Source organism: Pholcus phalangioides, unplaced genomic scaffold, assembly GCF_987345545.1.
Source record: "Pholcus phalangioides strain wild (caught in Gottingen) unplaced genomic scaffold, Ppha-v1.0 ptg000024l_1, whole genome shotgun sequence".
NCBI classification, from domain to species: Eukaryota; Metazoa; Arthropoda; class Arachnida; order Araneae; family Pholcidae; genus Pholcus; species Pholcus phalangioides.
This window is the reverse complement of record NW_028301616.1, coordinates 33,643,987-33,663,922: the sequence shown is the minus strand read 5'-3', so window position 1 is coordinate 33,663,922 and position 19,936 is coordinate 33,643,987. Positions and strand designations below refer to the sequence as shown.

Sequence of the window (19,936 nt, the reverse complement as noted above, 5' to 3'; positions counted from 1 at the left end):
AAAGGGTCCCAAGGTGACGCCTTGAAAAAATTATCACTAATTCTGCTCATTCAAACATGCACGAGAATATAAAAAAAACCAGTGGAATTATTATGGATAACCCGCAAAAGAAAATGTAAATACAGTCGCAGCTCAATATAATGACCCCCTTCGTTCTGTCAAAAATGGTCATTATATAGAAAGGAAAAAAATTTTCCCCCAACTTCCCCATGAAAACATTTAGGCCTTATCCTAACACACGTTGTAATGGAATGATTACTACATCGTAAGGTTGTATAACGAGTGGCGATTGTATTAATATTTTGAATGCTAATAGAGTCTAAGAATGAATTTCAAAAATTCATGCAACAGTAGAGTGACCTTATTCAAATAACACATGACCCCCAAAGCAGAATATGCCGAAATGCTCTGGAAGAATTTTAAGAAAAATGTACAAAACACGATTATGGGAACTGCAGAACATTTCCAATCAGCTGATGGCTCGTTGCAGAACAATGCGAAACATTCTGCTTTGGGGCACATGACTAGGTGCAGCATAGAAAAAGAAGGAAGAAAAGTAGAGCTAGAGTGTGGAAAGGGACCAAAGAGAAATTTTTTATTGTCGAGAAACATGAGAATCAATGTATTGCCAACTGTTGCAATTTTTAATAATTTTTTGCAGCTTTAATAATTGCACTTCGCCACTAATTTTTTTGTTTTTATATATTTCTGGACAAGATGAAATTTATTTAAATTGGTTCATATTTTTTTTAGGACGGACACCTTGGGACCCTTTCCTTGTTAGGCGGTTCTTTTCTACAAACTTTTGCAAGGCTTCCCACATTTCGTACATTTCTCTAATCTCATTCTGAAGTGGGGAGTTCCTCTTCATTTCTCTCTTCGTTCCTCAGATAACATACTATAGCTGCCAAGTCTCCCGGATTCCCAAAAAATTCTTTTATCTCCAGAATTTCGCCAGTGATTGTAAAAAATCCCTACATTTAGGGAAAAAATTATTCTCTAAGAATTTACCCGGAAAAAAAAAAAATGCTGCTTCATAAACATTGAGTAAATTGTCGTCATTTCGTCAAATCACAAAAAAATTTATTTTTGGGGGAGAAAACACAAAATCTGCCAATTAGCAAGCGTCAATCCGGCCTTTCGAAATCCAATATTGGCACGATTGCGTGTATCAGCTTCATCCATGTCCTGTTTTGGCCCGACAGGGATTTTTTGGTTTGCAAGATTTCATTTTTGAGAGGTATCTGCGACAACTATGTGCTACAATTTATAGACAGTGTTTTCTTCTGATGCACATCCCTGTCTGGCGATGTGCGTCGATTCCAACGGCAAACTGCAGATTTCGACAGTCAGCGCTGTCGAACTGCTTGATCACTTACATCTCGCTCCGTTCAATGTTATTCGGTTCATTTGCTCTGTTTTGAGCCCACTATTGCTATGCGTAGGGCTCCCACTCATCCTACTTTTTGGTAAAATGTCCTACTTTCTTGGTTTTGTCCTACTTTTCCACCACAAACCCTATCGACAAAATTTGTGTAAGTGATTTTAATTGAGCAGGAAATTATTGATATATTGCCAAACATTACAAATGTTGGAGAATGCAATTAATGATTCTGCCAAAGCAGAAATTGTATAATTTTTAAGGTAATTTGGAAGGGGGGGGGGTGTATGTGGACCATTTGATTGATAAATTTTCAATTTGTTTGAGGGTTCAAGTATAGTAGTCATTAAAAACTTCTGTCTGGATAGAAAAATAATTTTGTATTTATTACTTCATGGTCTTGGACAGTAACTTTCATCATTGAAAATTATGGTGCAAATAGGTGAAACAACAGTTTGCATTTGAAAGCAGTTGCATACATAGGCCTATTCTAGGTTTGGTGATTCTGATGCTACCCAATAGCATTCAGTTGTCTTCTGTATTTTTAAGGCATGAAGAGGCATAAACAATATTTACAATGCTCAGCAAAGACCTAGAAATGGAAGTGCTTCATTTGTCAAAAATGATTACACTGGCATTGAACAGTAAAATGTGAACAAAACAGTAAAATTTAAAAAATGAACAACACAGTAAAACTATCTGTTTCACCCTGCCTTATTTACGTCGGATCTTGTAATTTACACATTTTGCATTGTGCTTTTGAAAGTGGTCTCGAAGGTGCATCATTCTTAAAAAACTTATTTCTTCGAAATTTGCTGTGCCTCGTCGAAGAGAGTTGACAAGCTCTTCACTTTGGAAGACTCCAAAAAAGAATGTAATATATATGAGGAGAGACAGCAAAGAATTATCTGTGGTTGCTAGTGCACTGTTTTGGCCAAAAATTGGTTTTGTAACCAAGCCATTTGTCATTTTGTTTTGGCTTGACTGAAATAGTGTTAGGGAAAAAAAAGTTAATTAAAATTTTTTTTTTTTTTATTAAAAAAATTTTTTTTTTGGATTTTTTTCCCATTATGCTATGATTATGTTGTCTAAGGGGGTTACCCTCCCTCATCCTACTTTTTAGTCCTGCGTTTTCCTACTTTTTCTCTTTTTTTGAGTGGGAGCCCTGTATGCGTCGTAGCAAAATGGGCGTAGCTAAATCTGCTTTAGCTGGTGTTGGTTGTGCACACAGCTTGGCTTAATATCGATCAATAGTGTGTTCAGTAGTTTTGCATTCGAAGGATACATTTTCAACTTGCGCCTGCGAAAAGTTAGAGCTTGTTTGAAAAGTTTTGTCGTAGGTGCTGCTCCGATACGACATAAATATGGGTGGATCTAGGGTTGCCAGACGTCCTTATATACTACCCGCAAGGGCGTATGCTGGGATGGATTGCATTAGATATTCATGATCTACTGAGGGCTTAGGCGACCTCGCAGAGTTGATTGAAGGGATTTGTGAGGATAGAGAGGAAGGGAGATAGGGACTATCCCCCCGATTAAAAAACATTGGCATAGGCAGAAGATGGACATTTGCCATCTTCCCCCGTTCAAAAAACAACCTGTAGCCACGTATGTTTTTGCGGGGGTGGCTTATGCGGCTTGAGCCCTTAGAGTACAGTTTCTATGGGATATAGTATTTAAATCTTTAAATTTAACAGCTTTTAAAAATCTTAAAAAAAAGTGTTTTTTTTTCATTATGGTTGCAGAGGTTATTCCCCCCCCCCCCATCGTGGTGAAGTGCAACATTCAACACTACTGAGAGGCTTCATGCCAATGTTGGCATGTATGTATATAGCATTGAAATAATGCTCTGCAGAAAATTTTTAAGGATTAAAATAATTGATTTATTATCAAATGTTTTTATTTTGTAAATTCACTCGCATTTCCCTTTTCATTAAGACTCCCCTATTTTATTAACCCAAACACTCCTAGGCATAGGCGGAGATAGATAAGTCTGGGGCACGATGATGTCAATTCATATATACATTAGATCAGTCTACTTCACTTTTGACGCTGGGGTCTCCATGCCCCTAGGTGGTCGCTACTCAGTTTGGAAACAACTGATATTAGAAAACAGTCCAGCATGGTTCATTTTGTCGAATGAGAAAGGTCATAGAAAAATCACAGAATTTTGCTTTTGGTAGACACCCTGTAAGATAGCCCCGCATTCACATTGTGCATAGCTGTCATCATGACATTCTTTGAACCAGTTTGTCCTGGTGCAAGGCGTTTTGATGCTTGTAACTGATTGTTAACCCTTTAAGCAACATATATAGACAAGATATCTCGCCTCATTAAAGGCTTCTTATTTTAGCATTTGCAAGCCCAGATATTTTGTAAAGTTGATTTCTCAATGGAAAATTTTTCCTATACCCCTTACTTCAAATAGGAAGAAAGCCTTTTCAATTAAAAAAGATACGGCATTTTATAGGGAGCTTTCTGCTCTGCCAATTAAAAGGCTAAATCAATTTATAGAATGACTATTTATAAAATTGAACAACCCAAAACTTGGTTAATCAAGGATCAGATGTGATCTAGGTTCTACCGTATTTTCATGGAATTAAACTTTGGTGTGTTACACATATTTCAATGAAGCTGTTCAGAAAACACCACATATATGCCAACACCTTCATAATTTGTTTGGTAAATATATAACTCTCAGCTCTTTTAAGCTACACAAAGCTGTCTATTTTATTGGAACCATACGATCAAGTACTACAACAAGTTGATCACAATTTAAAAACCTGTCACTTGGATAGCAAGCATCTACCTGTTAAAAAAAACTCATGGTAAGTATGCCGGCAATATTCTATCAATTGGAGATCGACAAACTGGACAAATATCATGAACATTGTCACTGCAATCTAGGCATAAGCATGTGTGGCCACACTCCAAAATGACAACTTCTACGGGCCTCGAAAGACATATCACACAGCTAGGTAACCTATTATTTTCGCTGTTTGCTTCAGTATCACGAGTGGGGTCCGCTAGTCTTCTGAGTCGCCTCGCTTCTAAATGTCGCATCCTTTGTTTAGCTGCATCAAGCCTTTCTTTGCGAACTCTATACAATTTCAAAAGAATGTTCCACAGCAGGAATATGCCAACACACCCTAACAAAATGGACAACGCTTTGAATATTTTAGCATCTTCTTTGAGTTTCTTGATTAAAGACTCTAGTGACATGGTGGTAAGAAAATATGTTAGGTTGGAAGAAGAAGGCGGTTTGAGCTTGACCACATTGTTCTCTATCACTAATTCCCCGACCCCAGTGAGAACGGATCCTTCTGTCAACATGTTTTCCATTTCCTGAATGCCGGTTGTACGCTCTCCTCTAAACCAGCCAGCGACGACATCTCCTATGGTATCCTCATGTGAAGTGAAATGGTCATAAACTGTTGTGAGGGTCAGTTCTTCTGCCATTAGAGGATCGATAACTTCAATACTTGACTTGAACCATCTGCCTTCTCCAACTAAGGTGAAAGGTACACTATTTTCGGACCTCTGTATATCGTGCTCAACTGTACTCCTATGAGATACAAATGGGGTGGGGGCGAAAGTGTAAGACAACAAAAAATTAGGTATAGTCCTCCAAGAGATGAGATTTTGCTAAGGCCGGGATTACACTATGAAAGTTTTATAATGTAATTCCGGCCTAAGTCACATTGGATTGATTCATTATTTTGTTTTGAAGGTGAAATGATTGTGTATAGATAATTGCTCACCAGCGACTGGGCTTTTACTTTTTAGCTGCTCTTTCGAGAAAAGAACAGAATCATTCAACATGCCGTGTGATAGCTAAGTCTCATTTCATGCTTGAAGGACTATAGTTTACATGTTATAGCAAAATGAAAGAATGAGAGGCAAGTAGATTATGGAATTTGTAGTAATAAAGAAATTATACAAGAGAAAAATAATTGTTTTTTTATATTAAACCCAGACAAGATTTATCTCAGATCTACAAGAGAAATGTTATAGGTAGAAAACCCTGATTCTCTTTGTAAAATGGTACATCTTATTTTTTTTTAAGTAAGCCTGGGGGCACAAGGAAAAACCAAGTTTACAAAAATATCTGAGTTCATCATTGCAAAATAAGAATTAAGGCTACTAATTGGTCATTAGGAACACTACTACACCAACTCTGACCATATTGTTATAATGTGATTTACTGCCATTGAGATGGGTTGGAAATGAAGGCACTGTCTATCGGTGGGTCACCTCAAGTTCACTAGGGAAAATATCTATATCCTCCCTCGGGTTTGTACCTACTTTACCGCACGCCAACTCTGGTTATATATCACCATATGGCAATTTCCAACCAGTGAAGCTGGGTGGGAAATTAAGACTATCCATCGGTGGTCACCCCAGGCTCAGTAAGTAAATAACTTGCTTCTGACATTCTATGCCTGGATTCGAACCCGTGAACCTTGATAGTGGAAGACGGGCATATTAGCACTGCGCCACTAGGTTTGCACCTGGGACCATGACAGCAACCTTCATGTTGGTAGACGAACATCTTACCACCACACCACTCGGGCTATTAGGCATACTGGCACGCTTTTTTAAATTGGCAATACTTAAGCGCTTTTGATGGCAGCTCTGACATCTCTATTCCTACTTGTGATTTAAGTGCAGACTTTTCTTAAACTGTCAATACAATTCCACACAGTGTTGCCAGCTTTGTTATTTTTTTCAACTACAGTGGTGCCTCGGCTAATGGACACTGTCTTAAATTTTTTGCTACCAGATATACCTTTATTTCTCTTTCAGGAAGATTATAAGCCATTTCATATGAAATAAAAAATAAGCTATGAGAAAAATATGGAAAAAAACAGAAAATAACATAAACTTGAATGTTTTCAGTACACAAGTTCTTTCAGTGCAAGACTCTTAACACCAAACCAAAAGATTCTAGGAGCTTATCTTTATCATCTACATGTATAAGACACAGAGATGAGTTAACCAAATGACATCCACGAACCTAATTGAGGATTAAGTGCAGAGTGTAAAATAAAAAGTTATTCAATATCACATCTTGCTTTAAATTCACCTTCATTCGATCGAAAAGCTGTTCATTTCAGCATTTGGTCTATTTTTTTTTTTTTTTTTTTTTTTAACCATTCAGCTGTCTAATTAATCTCTCCCTTTACCTTTTTTAAAAGTTTGAAGCTAATAGACAGTTAGGAACATGAAGTTAATTTAAATGTATTTATAAAAATTTAAATCAGGAAAATTCATTTTAATTTGTTTTTTATAATAAGCAACAAAAAAAAAATATGATAATTGAAATAATTAATTAAAAAATCGGTGTGACTGCACTTGCCGCCTTAACCACCTGACTTATTAACAGTGTTTCTTAGTGTTTTATGACCTATCTTCAAATTTTGGGACGAATTAAACGATTTTCCATAGAAACCCATAGGTTTCTGTGGAAAATACTGTTTTGACTAACCAATGTGATTCCACAATGAATTATCTCCGTTAGCTGAGGTATGACTCTGTATATAGTCCTTTTTTTTTAGGTATTTTTATAAACAAACAGCCAACATCTGCTTGCAAAGAAAACTTTGTTACATAACAATGACAACTTTTCTTTTTGCTCTTGATAGTTTAAATCAGTGCTTGACAAATCCCACGCCACTGTTGACTAGAAAATCGGTATTGGCACCTAAAATGTTCTATATTTGATTGGTAAATTAGTGTCTAAGGATAATGCAAAACTTTGATTTCATGAGGGTGCGTCTTCCAACATGAAAAGGAGTAATTAAAAGTCAGTAAAATATATGAATTCAAACAAGTTTTGTTTGCTTTCCTCTCTCTCTTGATCATCCTGAAGCTATGTTGCAATCTTACATTTTTTTTCCTTTTGGTTTTTCATATACCCTGATAGTGATTTTTTTCGTCACATATGATGTATCTTTCACATATGATGTAAGAATGAAAGAGAACAGGTAGGGCGAAGGGGAAAAGAGAAATCTAACTTTGTACCTACATTCTTATCACTTTATCTATTATACTGTCTTACTCTTTCATCTGTTTTTTTTTTCTTCCTACTCTTCTACTTTTTTTCCCTTTTTCTAACGTGCGGTTCGGTTACGACAATGTTACTATATTTATTGCTGATTCGTCAAACAGAGACCACCTGAATTTCTTGCTAATCCGGTTTGTAATCAAAGGATTTAAGAGACAGGATATCTTGCTAATATCGGCTGGAGGACTGATGAAACCCTTTTTAAAATGGGACGAATAACAGAAAGCAAAATTACTGGTTAAAACCAGGGCTTGTCAAGTCCTTGGTGCCAGATTGTCATTGCAACTACAAAATTGCTATTGATGCTGAAAAATTTCGATATTTAATCACAAAATTGCAGCCACTTAAATGGTATCTCGCTGAATTATGCATCACAGTTTTTCAATTTGTCAAGCCCTGCTTAGAACTACTGCAGGGGGGGGGGGAGAGAAAATGTTTCTGAGCAAAGAACATTTACCAAACTCGAAGAAGAGGACTCCATCTCACTTTCCTTTCCTTCGTAACTTTTTCTCTGATAACAGCCCTCAAGTTCGGCAGATATTGACTTTTTAATGCATTGCTAGTAGGTCTTACCACTCCACTAACTATAGCATATGGTATACTAGCACCGTTTTCTTTCACCTTGTTGTACAAACTACTATTTATCTCCAAACATTGTGCATCCTGGAAAAAAAATACATTTGCACAATTACAGAACCTATGATTTTTCCTCAATATCATACAAAATATACTTTTGTGGAATATCTAAGTTATTGAAAAAAGGAAACAATACACACACACACACATATATATATATATAACCAGGGATTTTTTTTTTTCTCAGCCCATGACACATCTAGGAAAGAGACTTTCTGGATATTATGTTGGCAAACATAGAAAAGAAAAGCTTGTTGTCTCTGAGAAGAATCAAACCTGCATCTTTTTGTAATCTGGAAAGCCTGCTAACACTATAGACAATATTCAGGCATTGTTATCACTTTTGCGAAGAACGGAACAGACGAATATCATAACATGGGGGAAAAATGTGTAAATGGTAATTGGGACTTTCGAGAGATAATATGTCAGGATAATAGCATAAGCTAAGATTTGATCAAACCTTTTTTTTCTTCCTGTAAAGTTATCGTTATCAGGCTGCAAGACTATGGAGGGGGGGCTAGAAGGTGTTCTCTCCCTTCCTCCATTGTTAACAAACATTTCCATAGTATTCGCTATGATTCATGTATGCATGGAGCTGCCGAAAAATATGATGTACATGCATAACGGGGGGAAAAAAACCCTCTTTCCTTCCAGTCTTGATCAGTTTCTTCCAGTTGACCAGATTCAAATTTCAGAGAGACTTTCTCAAGGGATCTATGAAACGTAGCCAATGTCATAATCCATGATGTTACACAGTTCCATTCTAGCACCTCCCAACGGCTCAATAATGAAAATACAGGATTTTAGCTCAAAGGGGGAAAAAATGTACAATTGAACACTTTGCAACTTATCATGTAGGAAAGAAAAACATACTAGTTCTATTTTACTAAATACCAGTTTTACCATACATTTGTTCAACCAAACGGGATGTAGGCCCCTATGGTCACTTGCAAACAGGACTTTTTTTTGGACACAGTTATCATTCAGTTATTGTTATCAGAAACCCTTATTACAAATGTGATCACAATAAGTGACAATAGACTATCACAAATATTAGGAAGATGATGAGCTGAGTACAAACCTCGCAGCCTCTTTCAACTTCAGCAATAGCAGACCTAGGTGGAACCAGTACAAATAGAGGTGTTTTTTCTCTTTTAGTGTATTGTTAGCACACTTGCCTGGATTGTAAGCAGATCAGGGTTCAATTTCCAGAGAGGACAACAAACTTTTCTTACCGAATTCACTTCCCTATAATATCCAGAAAGTCTCTTTCCTAAATATGATAACTCCTCATTATATTGTACATGTCAAGGAAGAAAGTGTAACGACATAATTATATAAAATTTTTTACAGTGGTTCGAACAAAAATAACCAAATCTCAGAATATGCATTGAGAAATCTCCAACTGTATATATTAAAAATCCTATAAAACAATAATACCCCACCGCTTGAAAAATTCTAGATTTCCACGGTGATTAAAAAATGGAATTTGTGCCTAAATGATTTTATCTGTGATTAAACTGGAAACTGAGAACAAAATTTTCGGAAATTTATGTCAGTGTGTCTTCTAATGGTAAAAAAAAAAGGTTATCAAAAGCTTGAAAAGTCAGGGGGAAAATGTATTTTGGACAGTTTTTCGCAGGAAAAAATGTTTGGTGCCTAAAGTCTTTTTCGATTTGTCAAGTCCTGCGATACCCTCTATAACAATAGCATATATGACAACATTACTCTCTAGTCCTGATACACTTTTCACGGTATTCATGAATTCCATCTATAGATTAACGACACATCCTTTATAACAATGTTTCTCGTGTCCCTCATTTGTCATTATATTGGAGTTTCACTGTAACAAATTTTAAATCTAGTGCTGGGAATTTTACTTGACAAAATCCATCCATACTCCCCTCCTTTGATTTTTTTTACCTCTACAGTATACGTTAAGATACAGACAAAACCTGTTGTATAACAACCCTATTTTTCTGTAGAACTTGGACAATATATCAAAAGGTAAACATAGGACTCAGACTCGCTAAATGGTCACCGCTATTTTGCAAAATCTCTAATGCAGGGATTAATTTACCCTTTTTTTGTGTGATATGGACCATAGGTGAAGATATACATGAAAAGCTGGGAAGCATGATGACGATGTGCACCAATAAGGTGAAGTTCGTGGCCCCACCACCAATAAAATGAGGGCACAGACCTCTGTGTCTGTTGTCTGAGGTCTGTGCCCTCATTTTATTGGTGGTGGGGCCACGAACTTCACCTTATTGGTGCACATCGTCATCATGCTTCCCAGCTTTTCATGTATATCTTCACCTATGGTCCATATCACACAAAAAAAGGGTAAATTAATCCCTGCATTAGAGATTTTGCAAAATAGCGGTGACCATTTAGCGAGTCTGAGTCCTATGTTTACCTTTTGATATATTGTCCAAGTTCTACAGAAAAATAGGGTTGTTATACAACAGGTTTTGTCTGTATCTTAACGTATACTGTAGAGGTAAAAAAAATCAAAGGAGGGGAGTATGGATGGATTTTGTCAAGTAAAATTCCCAGCACTAGATTTAAAATTTGTTACAGTGAAACTCCAATATAATGACAAATGAGGGACACGAGAAACATTGTTATAAAGGATGTGTCGTTAATCTATAGATGGAATTCATGAATACCGTGAAAAGTGTATCAGGACTAGAGAGTAATGTTGTCATATATGCTATTGTTATAGAGGGTATCGCAGGACTTGACAAATCGAAAAAGACTTTAGGCACCAAACATTTTTTCCTGCGAAAAACTGTCCAAAATACATTTTCCCCCTGACTTTTCAAGCTTTTGATAACCTTTTTTTTTTACCATTAGAAGACACACTGACATAAATTTCCGAAAATTTTGTTCTCAGTTTCCAGTTTAATCACAGATAAAATCATTTAACAAAAAAAATCAGTAACCTATGTGACAATGTAAAAAGTTGATTTTCTTATCCAGACTCATGGAAACCCTGAAGTCTTTCCCAAGGAGTTCGTGGGCTGGGAGCCCTACACTAGGGGTACCATTGTTCTGTTTCCTGCAGGGCAACAAATAGAAGCTTGGAAACTGGGACAAGGGCACATTTTATCACCCCCTTGTAATGTTGAAGGAGAGGGTAAAGGATGGAATTTGCGCCCCCTCTGATCCAGCACCTGGTTTCCTGTACAGTAATAAATAAACAATAACCCCCACCCCCTTGAGAAATGAAATAATATGATGACGAATGATAACGGGGGAGGGGAGAAAGGAGAGGATGCTCACCTGTACAGCATTCACACTTTGACATTTAATACGGAAATATCTATAACACAATCCAAATAGTAGAGCATCTATACTAAGAGCCGCACATTCAAATAACATGGTCTCCATTTGTAAATACTATCGCAAAACTTTGATTTCAGCTGCGCAAATATTTGCTTCGAATCAGATTGACGGTATCATCGCTACTGGTGAATATAATAACAGTGGAGTAAAAAAAAAAAAGTGAATGAAAGTCTCAAATATTGATGAAAACAAGACGGCCTTGACTTGTCTCTTTTGAAAAAAAAGTGTTAAGGAAAAACGTTCGTTTCTTCGGACGCAGGAGAGTGGCAACAACGATAACCACGTCGTCTACTCTCTTCTCTCTAATGACGAGGCACCGATTTGGGGCGATGGTATTTATGATATTGTTTATTTATTTACCGGATTTCCCCCCCCCCCATACAATATTATATTGATAAACAAATTCCCAATTATGTTTCAAGACACCATTAATGAAAATAAATAATTATGTAATGTAATTTTTTTTGATTTCATCTTTCCGTATTACTATGTTGATTCCGTAATGTTATTTTTTTCATTCGGTGTTTATTTGACAGCCAGCCGCTAGTAGGTTCTATTATCGGGGCCCCCACTTCGACTTGAAGGGACCATGCCCCCAACTAGGGCCTTAACGAACCCAACTAGGTTACTTAATAAATGCGTATTGTTAAGTTTGTGGTCTCATAATTATATCACTTCACATGAGGAAATTGGGGGCCCAGTTTATTGTAGTGTGTTATTCTACGTGCTTTCCTCTTCAATTATTTTTGAAGGTAAATTCATTAAAATTTGTTGGTTTCCACTTAAGATAAGCCAATGAGGTGATTCTTTGTTTGCTACTGATCTAATGAAAATATATCAATTATACATTTTTAGATTTTGTTATGGATTCGCATGTAATGATTTCTGTGGTAGCTAGAATAGCTTCCGTTACTATTATGATAAAAAATATCTCATGAACATAACAGTGGTTTGTTATTTTTAGGCCTTAAAAAAGGTCATCTTCACCGTAGGTCATCATATGTACTACGACCTACTTAAAAGTTGACTTGTGCGTGATCCCACTGAAAAGGGCTGAGACAGAGTCCCAGCCCGAGAACCCAGGACGAATCCCATTAGGAACAGCTATAGTATAATCCCTTTTGGTGATGTGTTACGAGTGTTTTTTTTTTTGGTGAGAAAATGCCCGGAAGCATAATGAGAAGTCGCCAAGAGTGAAACAGTCATGCTTTTGGATGTCTTTCTTACCAGAGAAGAAAAAATACAAAGACACCTCACTAAAGAAAGATAACACAATGGCTGTAAAACTAAAAACTGACGATAAAAAATGAACACAAACAATAACAAAAATACATTCTTAGACTAAAGAAGGGATTGAGATAAAAATATCTATATATATAACATTCTAAACATCCTAGACCAGATACATAACTTCAAATAACAAAAACCCGGACTCTTTTAAATAAAATATTCAAGGCAAAAATAAGCTCTTTGTTTGGTTGGCCAGGAAAGTCTCTGGGTTCAATAAAAAAATTGGGATTAAAATTATAATGGCTATTAGGCAAAAAATCAAAATATGAAATGTGCAAGCCTATAACCTGAGAACCAATTTGAAATGGCATATTCGGAAAACAGTATGTACAATACAACATATATAACAATCTATATATTCTCCCAAAATGTGTATTCATATGCTAACAAACTAAAGAAATTCAAATGCCATGGTAAAGCCTATTATAATTACTATTAGCAAACTTCCAAAGGTGACGTCTTTACCACCAAGGTTACCACTTTCAGATGGTAACCAGTAGCAAAAAAAAAAAAAAAAGAAGTAGCAATCCAGAAGCAGAAGAATAGGTGGCAGGAAAAAAAAACTCCAGTGGAAGAAAATGGCCGACAATCACAGACCAGAAAGAAAAGCACCAAAGAAATAAGGGATTACATTATAGCTGTTCCTCCCATTACTTTTTAACAGTATAAATTTAGTATAGAGCCTGTGAGAAATTATAGCCTGGGGGTTTCACAAAAGGTCTTGGCCCATGGAGCCAGAATGTAGGGGCCACATCGATGGATTAAATTTCACATTCCTAAAATATCAGTTGCGTCAGGGCTTGGCAAATCGGGGGAAAAATTAGTTGCCAGGTATTTTTATTGACAGAATTTGTTCAAAATAGTTTATTCTTGACTTAAAGGGATTTGACGTGCTAGCCAAGGCCGCAATTAGAAACAATTTGTTGCTCAGAGCCATGTCAATTTTTATGTCCCCTCCTTGTAATTTTGAAGGGGAAAACAGTGAATCCAGTGCCTATTCTGATCAAGCACCTGGAACACCAGATTCCCACTGGCCTTCCCTATTTGTGACCCTGATGCTAGCAGAGGCACTAACATAATGTCCAATAATTTTGACGTAATAAAAAAAATTAGGCACCAATGGCTATTTTTTAGACAAGCTGTAAGTTAATGCTAGATTCAAATCTATTTCTATTCTTCAGAAATTTGAATACTGTAACTATCGGTTATTGGGTTTTATATTTTGTTGGAACATGATAGTTCTGATTGCATGCTGTGGTGGTCAAGTGACAGGCTCATATTGCGAGGACCTGGGTTCAAACCCTGCCACCGCCACAGTTGTGGTTGGATGAAGTTGTTTTTCTGTAGTTCCCAACTTCGAGGCTCGAATGCAAGCCGAACTTCCCACTAAAAGTCTCACCACAGAGAGCAACAAGCCTACGACAGTAGGCTACTAATATTCAAACATTGCACTTCACTCAGAATTTGTAATATAGATGGCAACACTAAATACACACGAAGACAATTGTTAGGTACAAATATATTTTCGGCACAACTTAATTGTTAGTAAATTGCCCATGGCGATAATTGTGCTTGGTTTGAAAAAAAGGGAGTTCTGATTGTGCATAAGCAGAGGTAGACATTGTTGGCTGGAAAAGCACAGTAATGATAATTGCATAGACTAAAACAGTCTGCGCGCATTATAACTACCTGACAAGAGATATTGCGACCATTCCATTTTAATATCCGTCGACTAATAACATTCTCTCTCAAAATCACTATGTCCCCCATACACCAAGTTAGATCATGGATGTGCTCATGATTACACGGAGCAGTAGTCGTTAATCTCCTTGGTGAGACCATTGAATATTACATGTTAACAATAGGATAACTTGAAAAGTTTCTTCTTTTTTTTCATTAAAAGGTGTCATTAGAAATAGTTGAGCATTATAACTGAACATTTATGTAGAAATTTTCATGTTATTGACAACCTTGATAGTTTGTTTTTGTATGATGACCAGATATTTTCTATGCAGTAAACTTTTCCAGATGGACTGTAATCTGGAAATCACATGGCGTTTCCATTAACCATTGAGCAAGTTAGTTTCCCATCTGACAGCTATTCAACCATTTGTTCATCTGTTGACTCTTTGAACAGCGTAGTTGATGCCAATACAGATTTTACGATGATGACTGATTCCAATAGTGGACATGTTTTTGACAGTAATGATACGGGTATTGATGCTAATTTTCATGTTATATTTACAATGCTGTTCATTTTTCACATAGATTGTTATTTCAAAAGTTTTTCAAAAATATTTGTTTTATTTAACATTTATTTTCTTTCTTAATTTCTGATAAAAGCATCAAGTTCTTGCAATTTCTTACGCAGTGGAAAAAAAAAATATATATTTTTTCAGGTACCATAAGTGAATTGCCACAGAATTCAGTTAAAACACGTACAAATGAAAACCACTTGGTAGCTATCGATAGTGATGCTAGTTGTGTTGCAGAAAAAAATGGCAATCAGACCGAACAAGATACTCCACGAATCTCATTAGATGAAGGAAACATGGCGTTTAGCTACGACTCAATGGCATCCAGTTACCCTGAAATTCCATTACCCGTGAGTGTATACTTTCAGTATTTTCAGTTGTCATATATAGTATATTCAGTTTTAATTTATATATGAGTATGCGTGATGTAAAGTATGTTCTTCGATAGCAACACCAGTGTTACATGAAACAAGCATGATTCTGAAAACACAAATACGTTAGGGCCATACATATATACACGTGCACGCAACATGTTCCTGCATGTACCAATTCATTAGAAATTCTCCAGGGGAATGTTTACTGAGTGTATGTACATTTGAGTAGTGGTATTTTCATTTGTAATGTTACATTCTGACGCATGTTTTGAAAATTTCTCAACATTCCAAAACTGATATTTGAATCATAATATATCCACTGATGATGTTTGTCAATCTTGTTATTTACCATCCCTACTCCATTAACCTGCAAACTACAGAATGACATTCCAGAAGAAACCTTGAGAAATTGTATTCAAAATTTATTAGAAATTGAAAGTCGACTTATGTGAGTAATTTTAAAAGTATCCAGTGTGACGGGATGCACAGTAGACTGGGTCCCTGTTGTATGGAGATTTTTTTTTTTAATTTCTATCCAGCGCAGCAAGAGAAGGGTGCTAAATGATGTCTTTAGCTCATATATAATTTTTTTAGAATGGTTTAATCTTCTGCCTCCAGATTGACTTTAAAGAATACATATTTAAAAAAAAAATTTTTTTTTTTTGAAGAGTTGTTACAGTATAATGGTTAAATTTTTTTTAATGTGCGTGTATAAAACAAATTCAAATTACATGAGTAACATTTATTTATTGCAAGAAAAAGTCATTTGTATCATATTTCAAATAGCGTGAAAATCCTTCTTGCTATCAAATTTCGGCATAGCTTTTCGAGACTCTGTTTGATTCTTATGAAGCATTCCCTCTCAGAGTTTTTGCACAATGTGGCTGAAGTTTCTGCAATAGTTTTGACTGCCTTTTCAACAGCTTGTGTGTGACATGGCAGGCGTAGTAAAAACAGTTCTCCTCCTGCTTTTTGGATGACAAAGTTATATGTCTTTGTCAGGTATGGATTTCAATATTGGTGGATCAGATACATTCTCCTTCTGCCAGTCAATGAGATCAATGTAAGACGATACATCAAATTTTACAATAGGAAGTTGAAACGGTCTGAGCCTATTTTTCTCAATGCTGCGAGCTTTCAAAATGCAGCGGGCTGCCAGTTCACGGATGTGTGGTTCAGAGTCGTCAGCATTGTGATAGATACATTTCCAGGGTGTGCAAAGTGTTTCTTTGAATTATGGGATATATTTTGCCTTTCAGCTCTGCGACCCTAGTTGCAACGATGAATTTAAACAGGTGCTATGTTCCATCTTTACAGGAAGGGTGATAATTTTGATAGTGAACCAGGTTGCAGCATAAACTTTGATGACATATGTTGCTAGCATTATTAAGTTTTCAGAAGGAGATTCCATCGAAATGTATAATTTGATTAGCCCGAGTTAGCCATCATGCATGAGACATGGCCTGACAATTTGTTCGCTAAATTCTTAGGAAATATGCCTGTTGAAACTACTGAGACTATTCTGTACAAATATGTTTTGTCTGTGCTAACAACTTGTATAGAAATCATAGGTAACTCTGTTGAAATAACTTGAAACGAAACAGTTTTTTTTTTCACATATTTCTATATCTTTGACGGTTCTCCCTGAAAATGTTTTGGGTCCCGATGTGTTGCCACCAATATGTAGAAATAAAAGTTGGAAGGGTGATTTGTTCATATGCAGTAGACAAATATGTAATCCGCCACAACGGCTTATCTAACTTTTTTTCAAGCAGACGTATGACACCTCCAGATTTACCAACAATCACGTTAGTTCCATCACACTGAACTGCCACTAAAGACTCCATAGATATTTCTGATTCCTGGAAGAAATCGAAGATTTTTTTTTTTTTTTTTTTTTTTGTGATAAAATCGAAGATTGTTCTTGTTCTGTGCATTCAGATGTGCCAGAAGATGTTGCTTCGACTCTGGTTCCATTATCAATGGAATATGCTCTTCAAGAATGAGCTGTCTATACATTTTTCCATCTTTTTCTGATATAATTAAAGTTTTATCCTTCCGCGCGCGTGTGTGTGCCCGTCTGTCTGTCAAAGTATGAAGCAGGTATTTGTAGGACTTTGTCATCTTCCATGGCCAACTTTCGTGCTATATGGCGTTTCTGGCAAAGCTTATTTTTATCAATAATTTCTGAAGTGGAAGTGTGAAGAATTTCTGAAGCAATAGCTATCCCAGCCCTGTCTGATACTCTGTATCTATCATACATTTTTGAAAGTAAAGCATAGTCTACTGCACTGTTCATGGCGGTAGGCATATTGACAGCAGCCGCCGACGTTGAGGCTTGTGAATATGGCTGGAATACATCGTCACTGTCTGATAAGATTCAGATGAAGTTGACATATTAAGCTTCTGTGAGCTTTCTTTTTGAGGCTGAAACTGTAATTTTTGCCTTAGCATTTTTGTTTTCAAAGTGTTCGTTATTTTATTCAGTTTAACAATATTTACAGTTCCAATCACTATTCTTCCAGTGGTTTGTTGGTTCATTAGGAAGCTTTTCTTTCTAGCAGGTTTTTTTTCCCTTGTGTTTGGGACAAATGCACTCTTCGATGTTCTTACACTTGCAGGATGAAATATCAAACAATAATTTACGGTGTAATTCCTTCTGTATTTTAGGGTGTTATTTTAAAAGATTTTTGCATTTCAGATGATACACCTTCAACATCACGTTCAGCCGTTTATGTTGGACAGTAGGAATGAAAGCTCTTGACCATATTTCTTCAGTTTTTGCGACGACAATGTCCCCTATTTCTTTATACAGAAGTTCTTTATTAGTCTCATTATCACATTTTATCTTATGACGGTTCCACTCATAGAACTTCATAACATCTTTGTAAGTTGGTAATATATTGCATTTAATGTCACTTGAATCACAAAATAACAGACAATTCCTTTTTGAATGATCCATGATGAAAATGGCACAAACGAGCCCAACACAACCTCGCATTATTACAGCCAGAGTACTGGGAAACAAAATCGTTGCATGCGTAAGGTCTTCCTAGACCCTCCCCCACTCCCACACCTACAATGTGACAAATTGTTTGTTTGCATAAAGTAATGCAGTTGATCGAAACTTTAACTGAAACGTACCTCGACAAAAAAAATCGATATCAATCCGAAGGCAGTTACATTTATCAGAATATTTTTAAAAAATCACTCGTGTTGTTTTGAGACCATTTGGCACCTTTTTATCGCTGGGCCCCAGGCAAAATATGGTCTGCTAAGGGGTCCTATCTGGTCTGTGAAAGTTGTTTCAGTAGGAAAGTATCAATACTTGCAACATGATAAAACTCAAGCTGACCATATTTCTTTCAATAAAATTTGATATCACCAAAAAGTTGTCAAGGCAAGTAAAGTTGTCGCGTATTGTTAAAATTGCTGAAAAATCACTAATCAGGGAAAATCATGAATTGATCAAAAATTAAGCACTGTTGAAAAATAGGAAAAAAGAACATTTTGTAAAAAAAATTGAGACCCCCCTCCCCTACAATTACAGAAATTTCCCCATAAAATATGGGTCGTATAGTCACTTTTTATGTGCAAGTTTCTGGCTTGTGAGCAATATAAATACGTCATACCCAGCCTGTGGACTGAAAACACTGCCGGAGATACAATTGTAGGGCACTATCAATTATGGAGCCAACTCATCTAATGTATAATGCATACATTGAAATCTCAATGTGATGATACTCTGGGATCTAAGAAAAAATATTGTTGTAGAGGGATTTTATCAATATATTGATTGAGCAACAGCAGTTTAACATTAGAGTATCATTATATATCGAGTACTGTTGTAACGAAGTTCCATTGTATATGAATTGACAACATCATCATCTTCCCCATCATAGAAGCCTAACCAATCTATCCCTGTCTATGACTGAAAATATAGTGCACCCATGCAGCATGAGCTGGAGTCAATTGTTATCGAAGCTTGTTATTATTCGAATCCCCACACGTGACTGATTTGTTTGGATAGTTGAAATTCTGCTGTACATGTTTATTCTGTAAGACCCATCCAAATAGTTCCCCCTTTTTGAGATTAATTTTTATTGTCAAGAACAATATGCATATATAGTACTGTTTTTATTTGTCAGGTTGCACAAATGATCAACAAAAACAACCCAGAGTGGTATGCAGCTGAAATGTATTCCAGGCTTGCCAATGCTTCTGCTTCACCTGTCGAAGATGCCAGTCCTTTGAAAAAAGTAACACCATCTTCACCATTTGAGTCTATGGCAGCATCATCTGAGGCCCTCGCTTTACAACACAGTGTCATAGGTAACACCATTTTTAATAAATTTTGTTTTTAATTTTTATCACATGAAATTGCATCTTGATTTTTTTAAACTTTGTTCCTTTTTCTGCAAATTGTATTTAAGGATAAAGCATTGCCAACTTAGTTTTTATGTATCTTTTTATATAATCAAATGCAGGATTCTTATCGATTTGGAAAGCTGGGGGAAATGTAAAATATTTGATAAACGTCACACAGGGAAAAATTTTGTGAACAGTAAAAAATAAACTCTGA

The 19,936-nt window shown here is 36.1% G+C and overlaps 2 protein-coding genes across 3 annotated transcripts in view; one reads left to right on the top strand and one right to left on the bottom strand.

Annotated features, from left to right (window-relative positions):
- Positions 1 to 3,376: 3,376 nt before the first annotated feature.
- On the bottom strand, positions 3,377 to 11,740 carry LOC149069270 (mitochondrial ubiquitin ligase activator of NFKB 1-like). Its single transcript, XM_089251232.1, has 3 exons — positions 11,373 to 11,740; positions 7,906 to 8,111; positions 3,377 to 4,946 (listed from the first exon to the last, which is right to left on the bottom strand). The coding sequence occupies exons 1-3, from the start codon at positions 11,478 to 11,480 to the stop codon at positions 4,205 to 4,207; spliced, it is 1,056 nt and encodes a 351-aa protein (XP_089107358.1). The 5' UTR covers positions 11,481 to 11,740; the 3' UTR covers positions 3,377 to 4,204.
- LOC149069269 (uncharacterized) overlaps positions 11,706 to 19,936 on the top strand; it is a 26,330-nt gene continuing 18,099 nt past the window's right edge. The window contains exons 1-4 of one of the 2 annotated variants that reach the window (XM_089251230.1): positions 11,706 to 11,767; positions 14,754 to 14,939; positions 15,125 to 15,330; positions 19,503 to 19,686. In XM_089251230.1, coding sequence (XP_089107356.1) covers positions 14,777 to 14,939; positions 15,125 to 15,330; positions 19,503 to 19,686 — 553 coding nt within the window. In that variant the 5' untranslated portion in view covers positions 11,706 to 11,767; positions 14,754 to 14,776. Of the gene's footprint in view, positions 11,768 to 14,740; positions 14,940 to 15,124; positions 15,331 to 19,502; positions 19,687 to 19,936 lie in introns of both variants that reach the window. The other variant, XM_089251229.1, reaches the window with a different exon arrangement.

Coding starts and splice junctions, on each gene's coding strand:
- LOC149069270 (XM_089251232.1), bottom strand. CDS start 11,480: ATGGAGACCATGTTATTTGAATGTGCGGCTCTTAGTATAGATGCTCTA. Junction 8,112..11,372: donor AAAGTGTGAATGCTGTACAG/GTGAGCATCCTC, acceptor TTTTTTTTCCAG/GATGCACAATGTTTGGAGAT. Junction 4,947..7,905: donor AGTCCTCTTCTTCGAGTTTG/GTAAATGTTCTT, acceptor TGTATCTCATAG/GAGTACAGTTGAGCACGATA.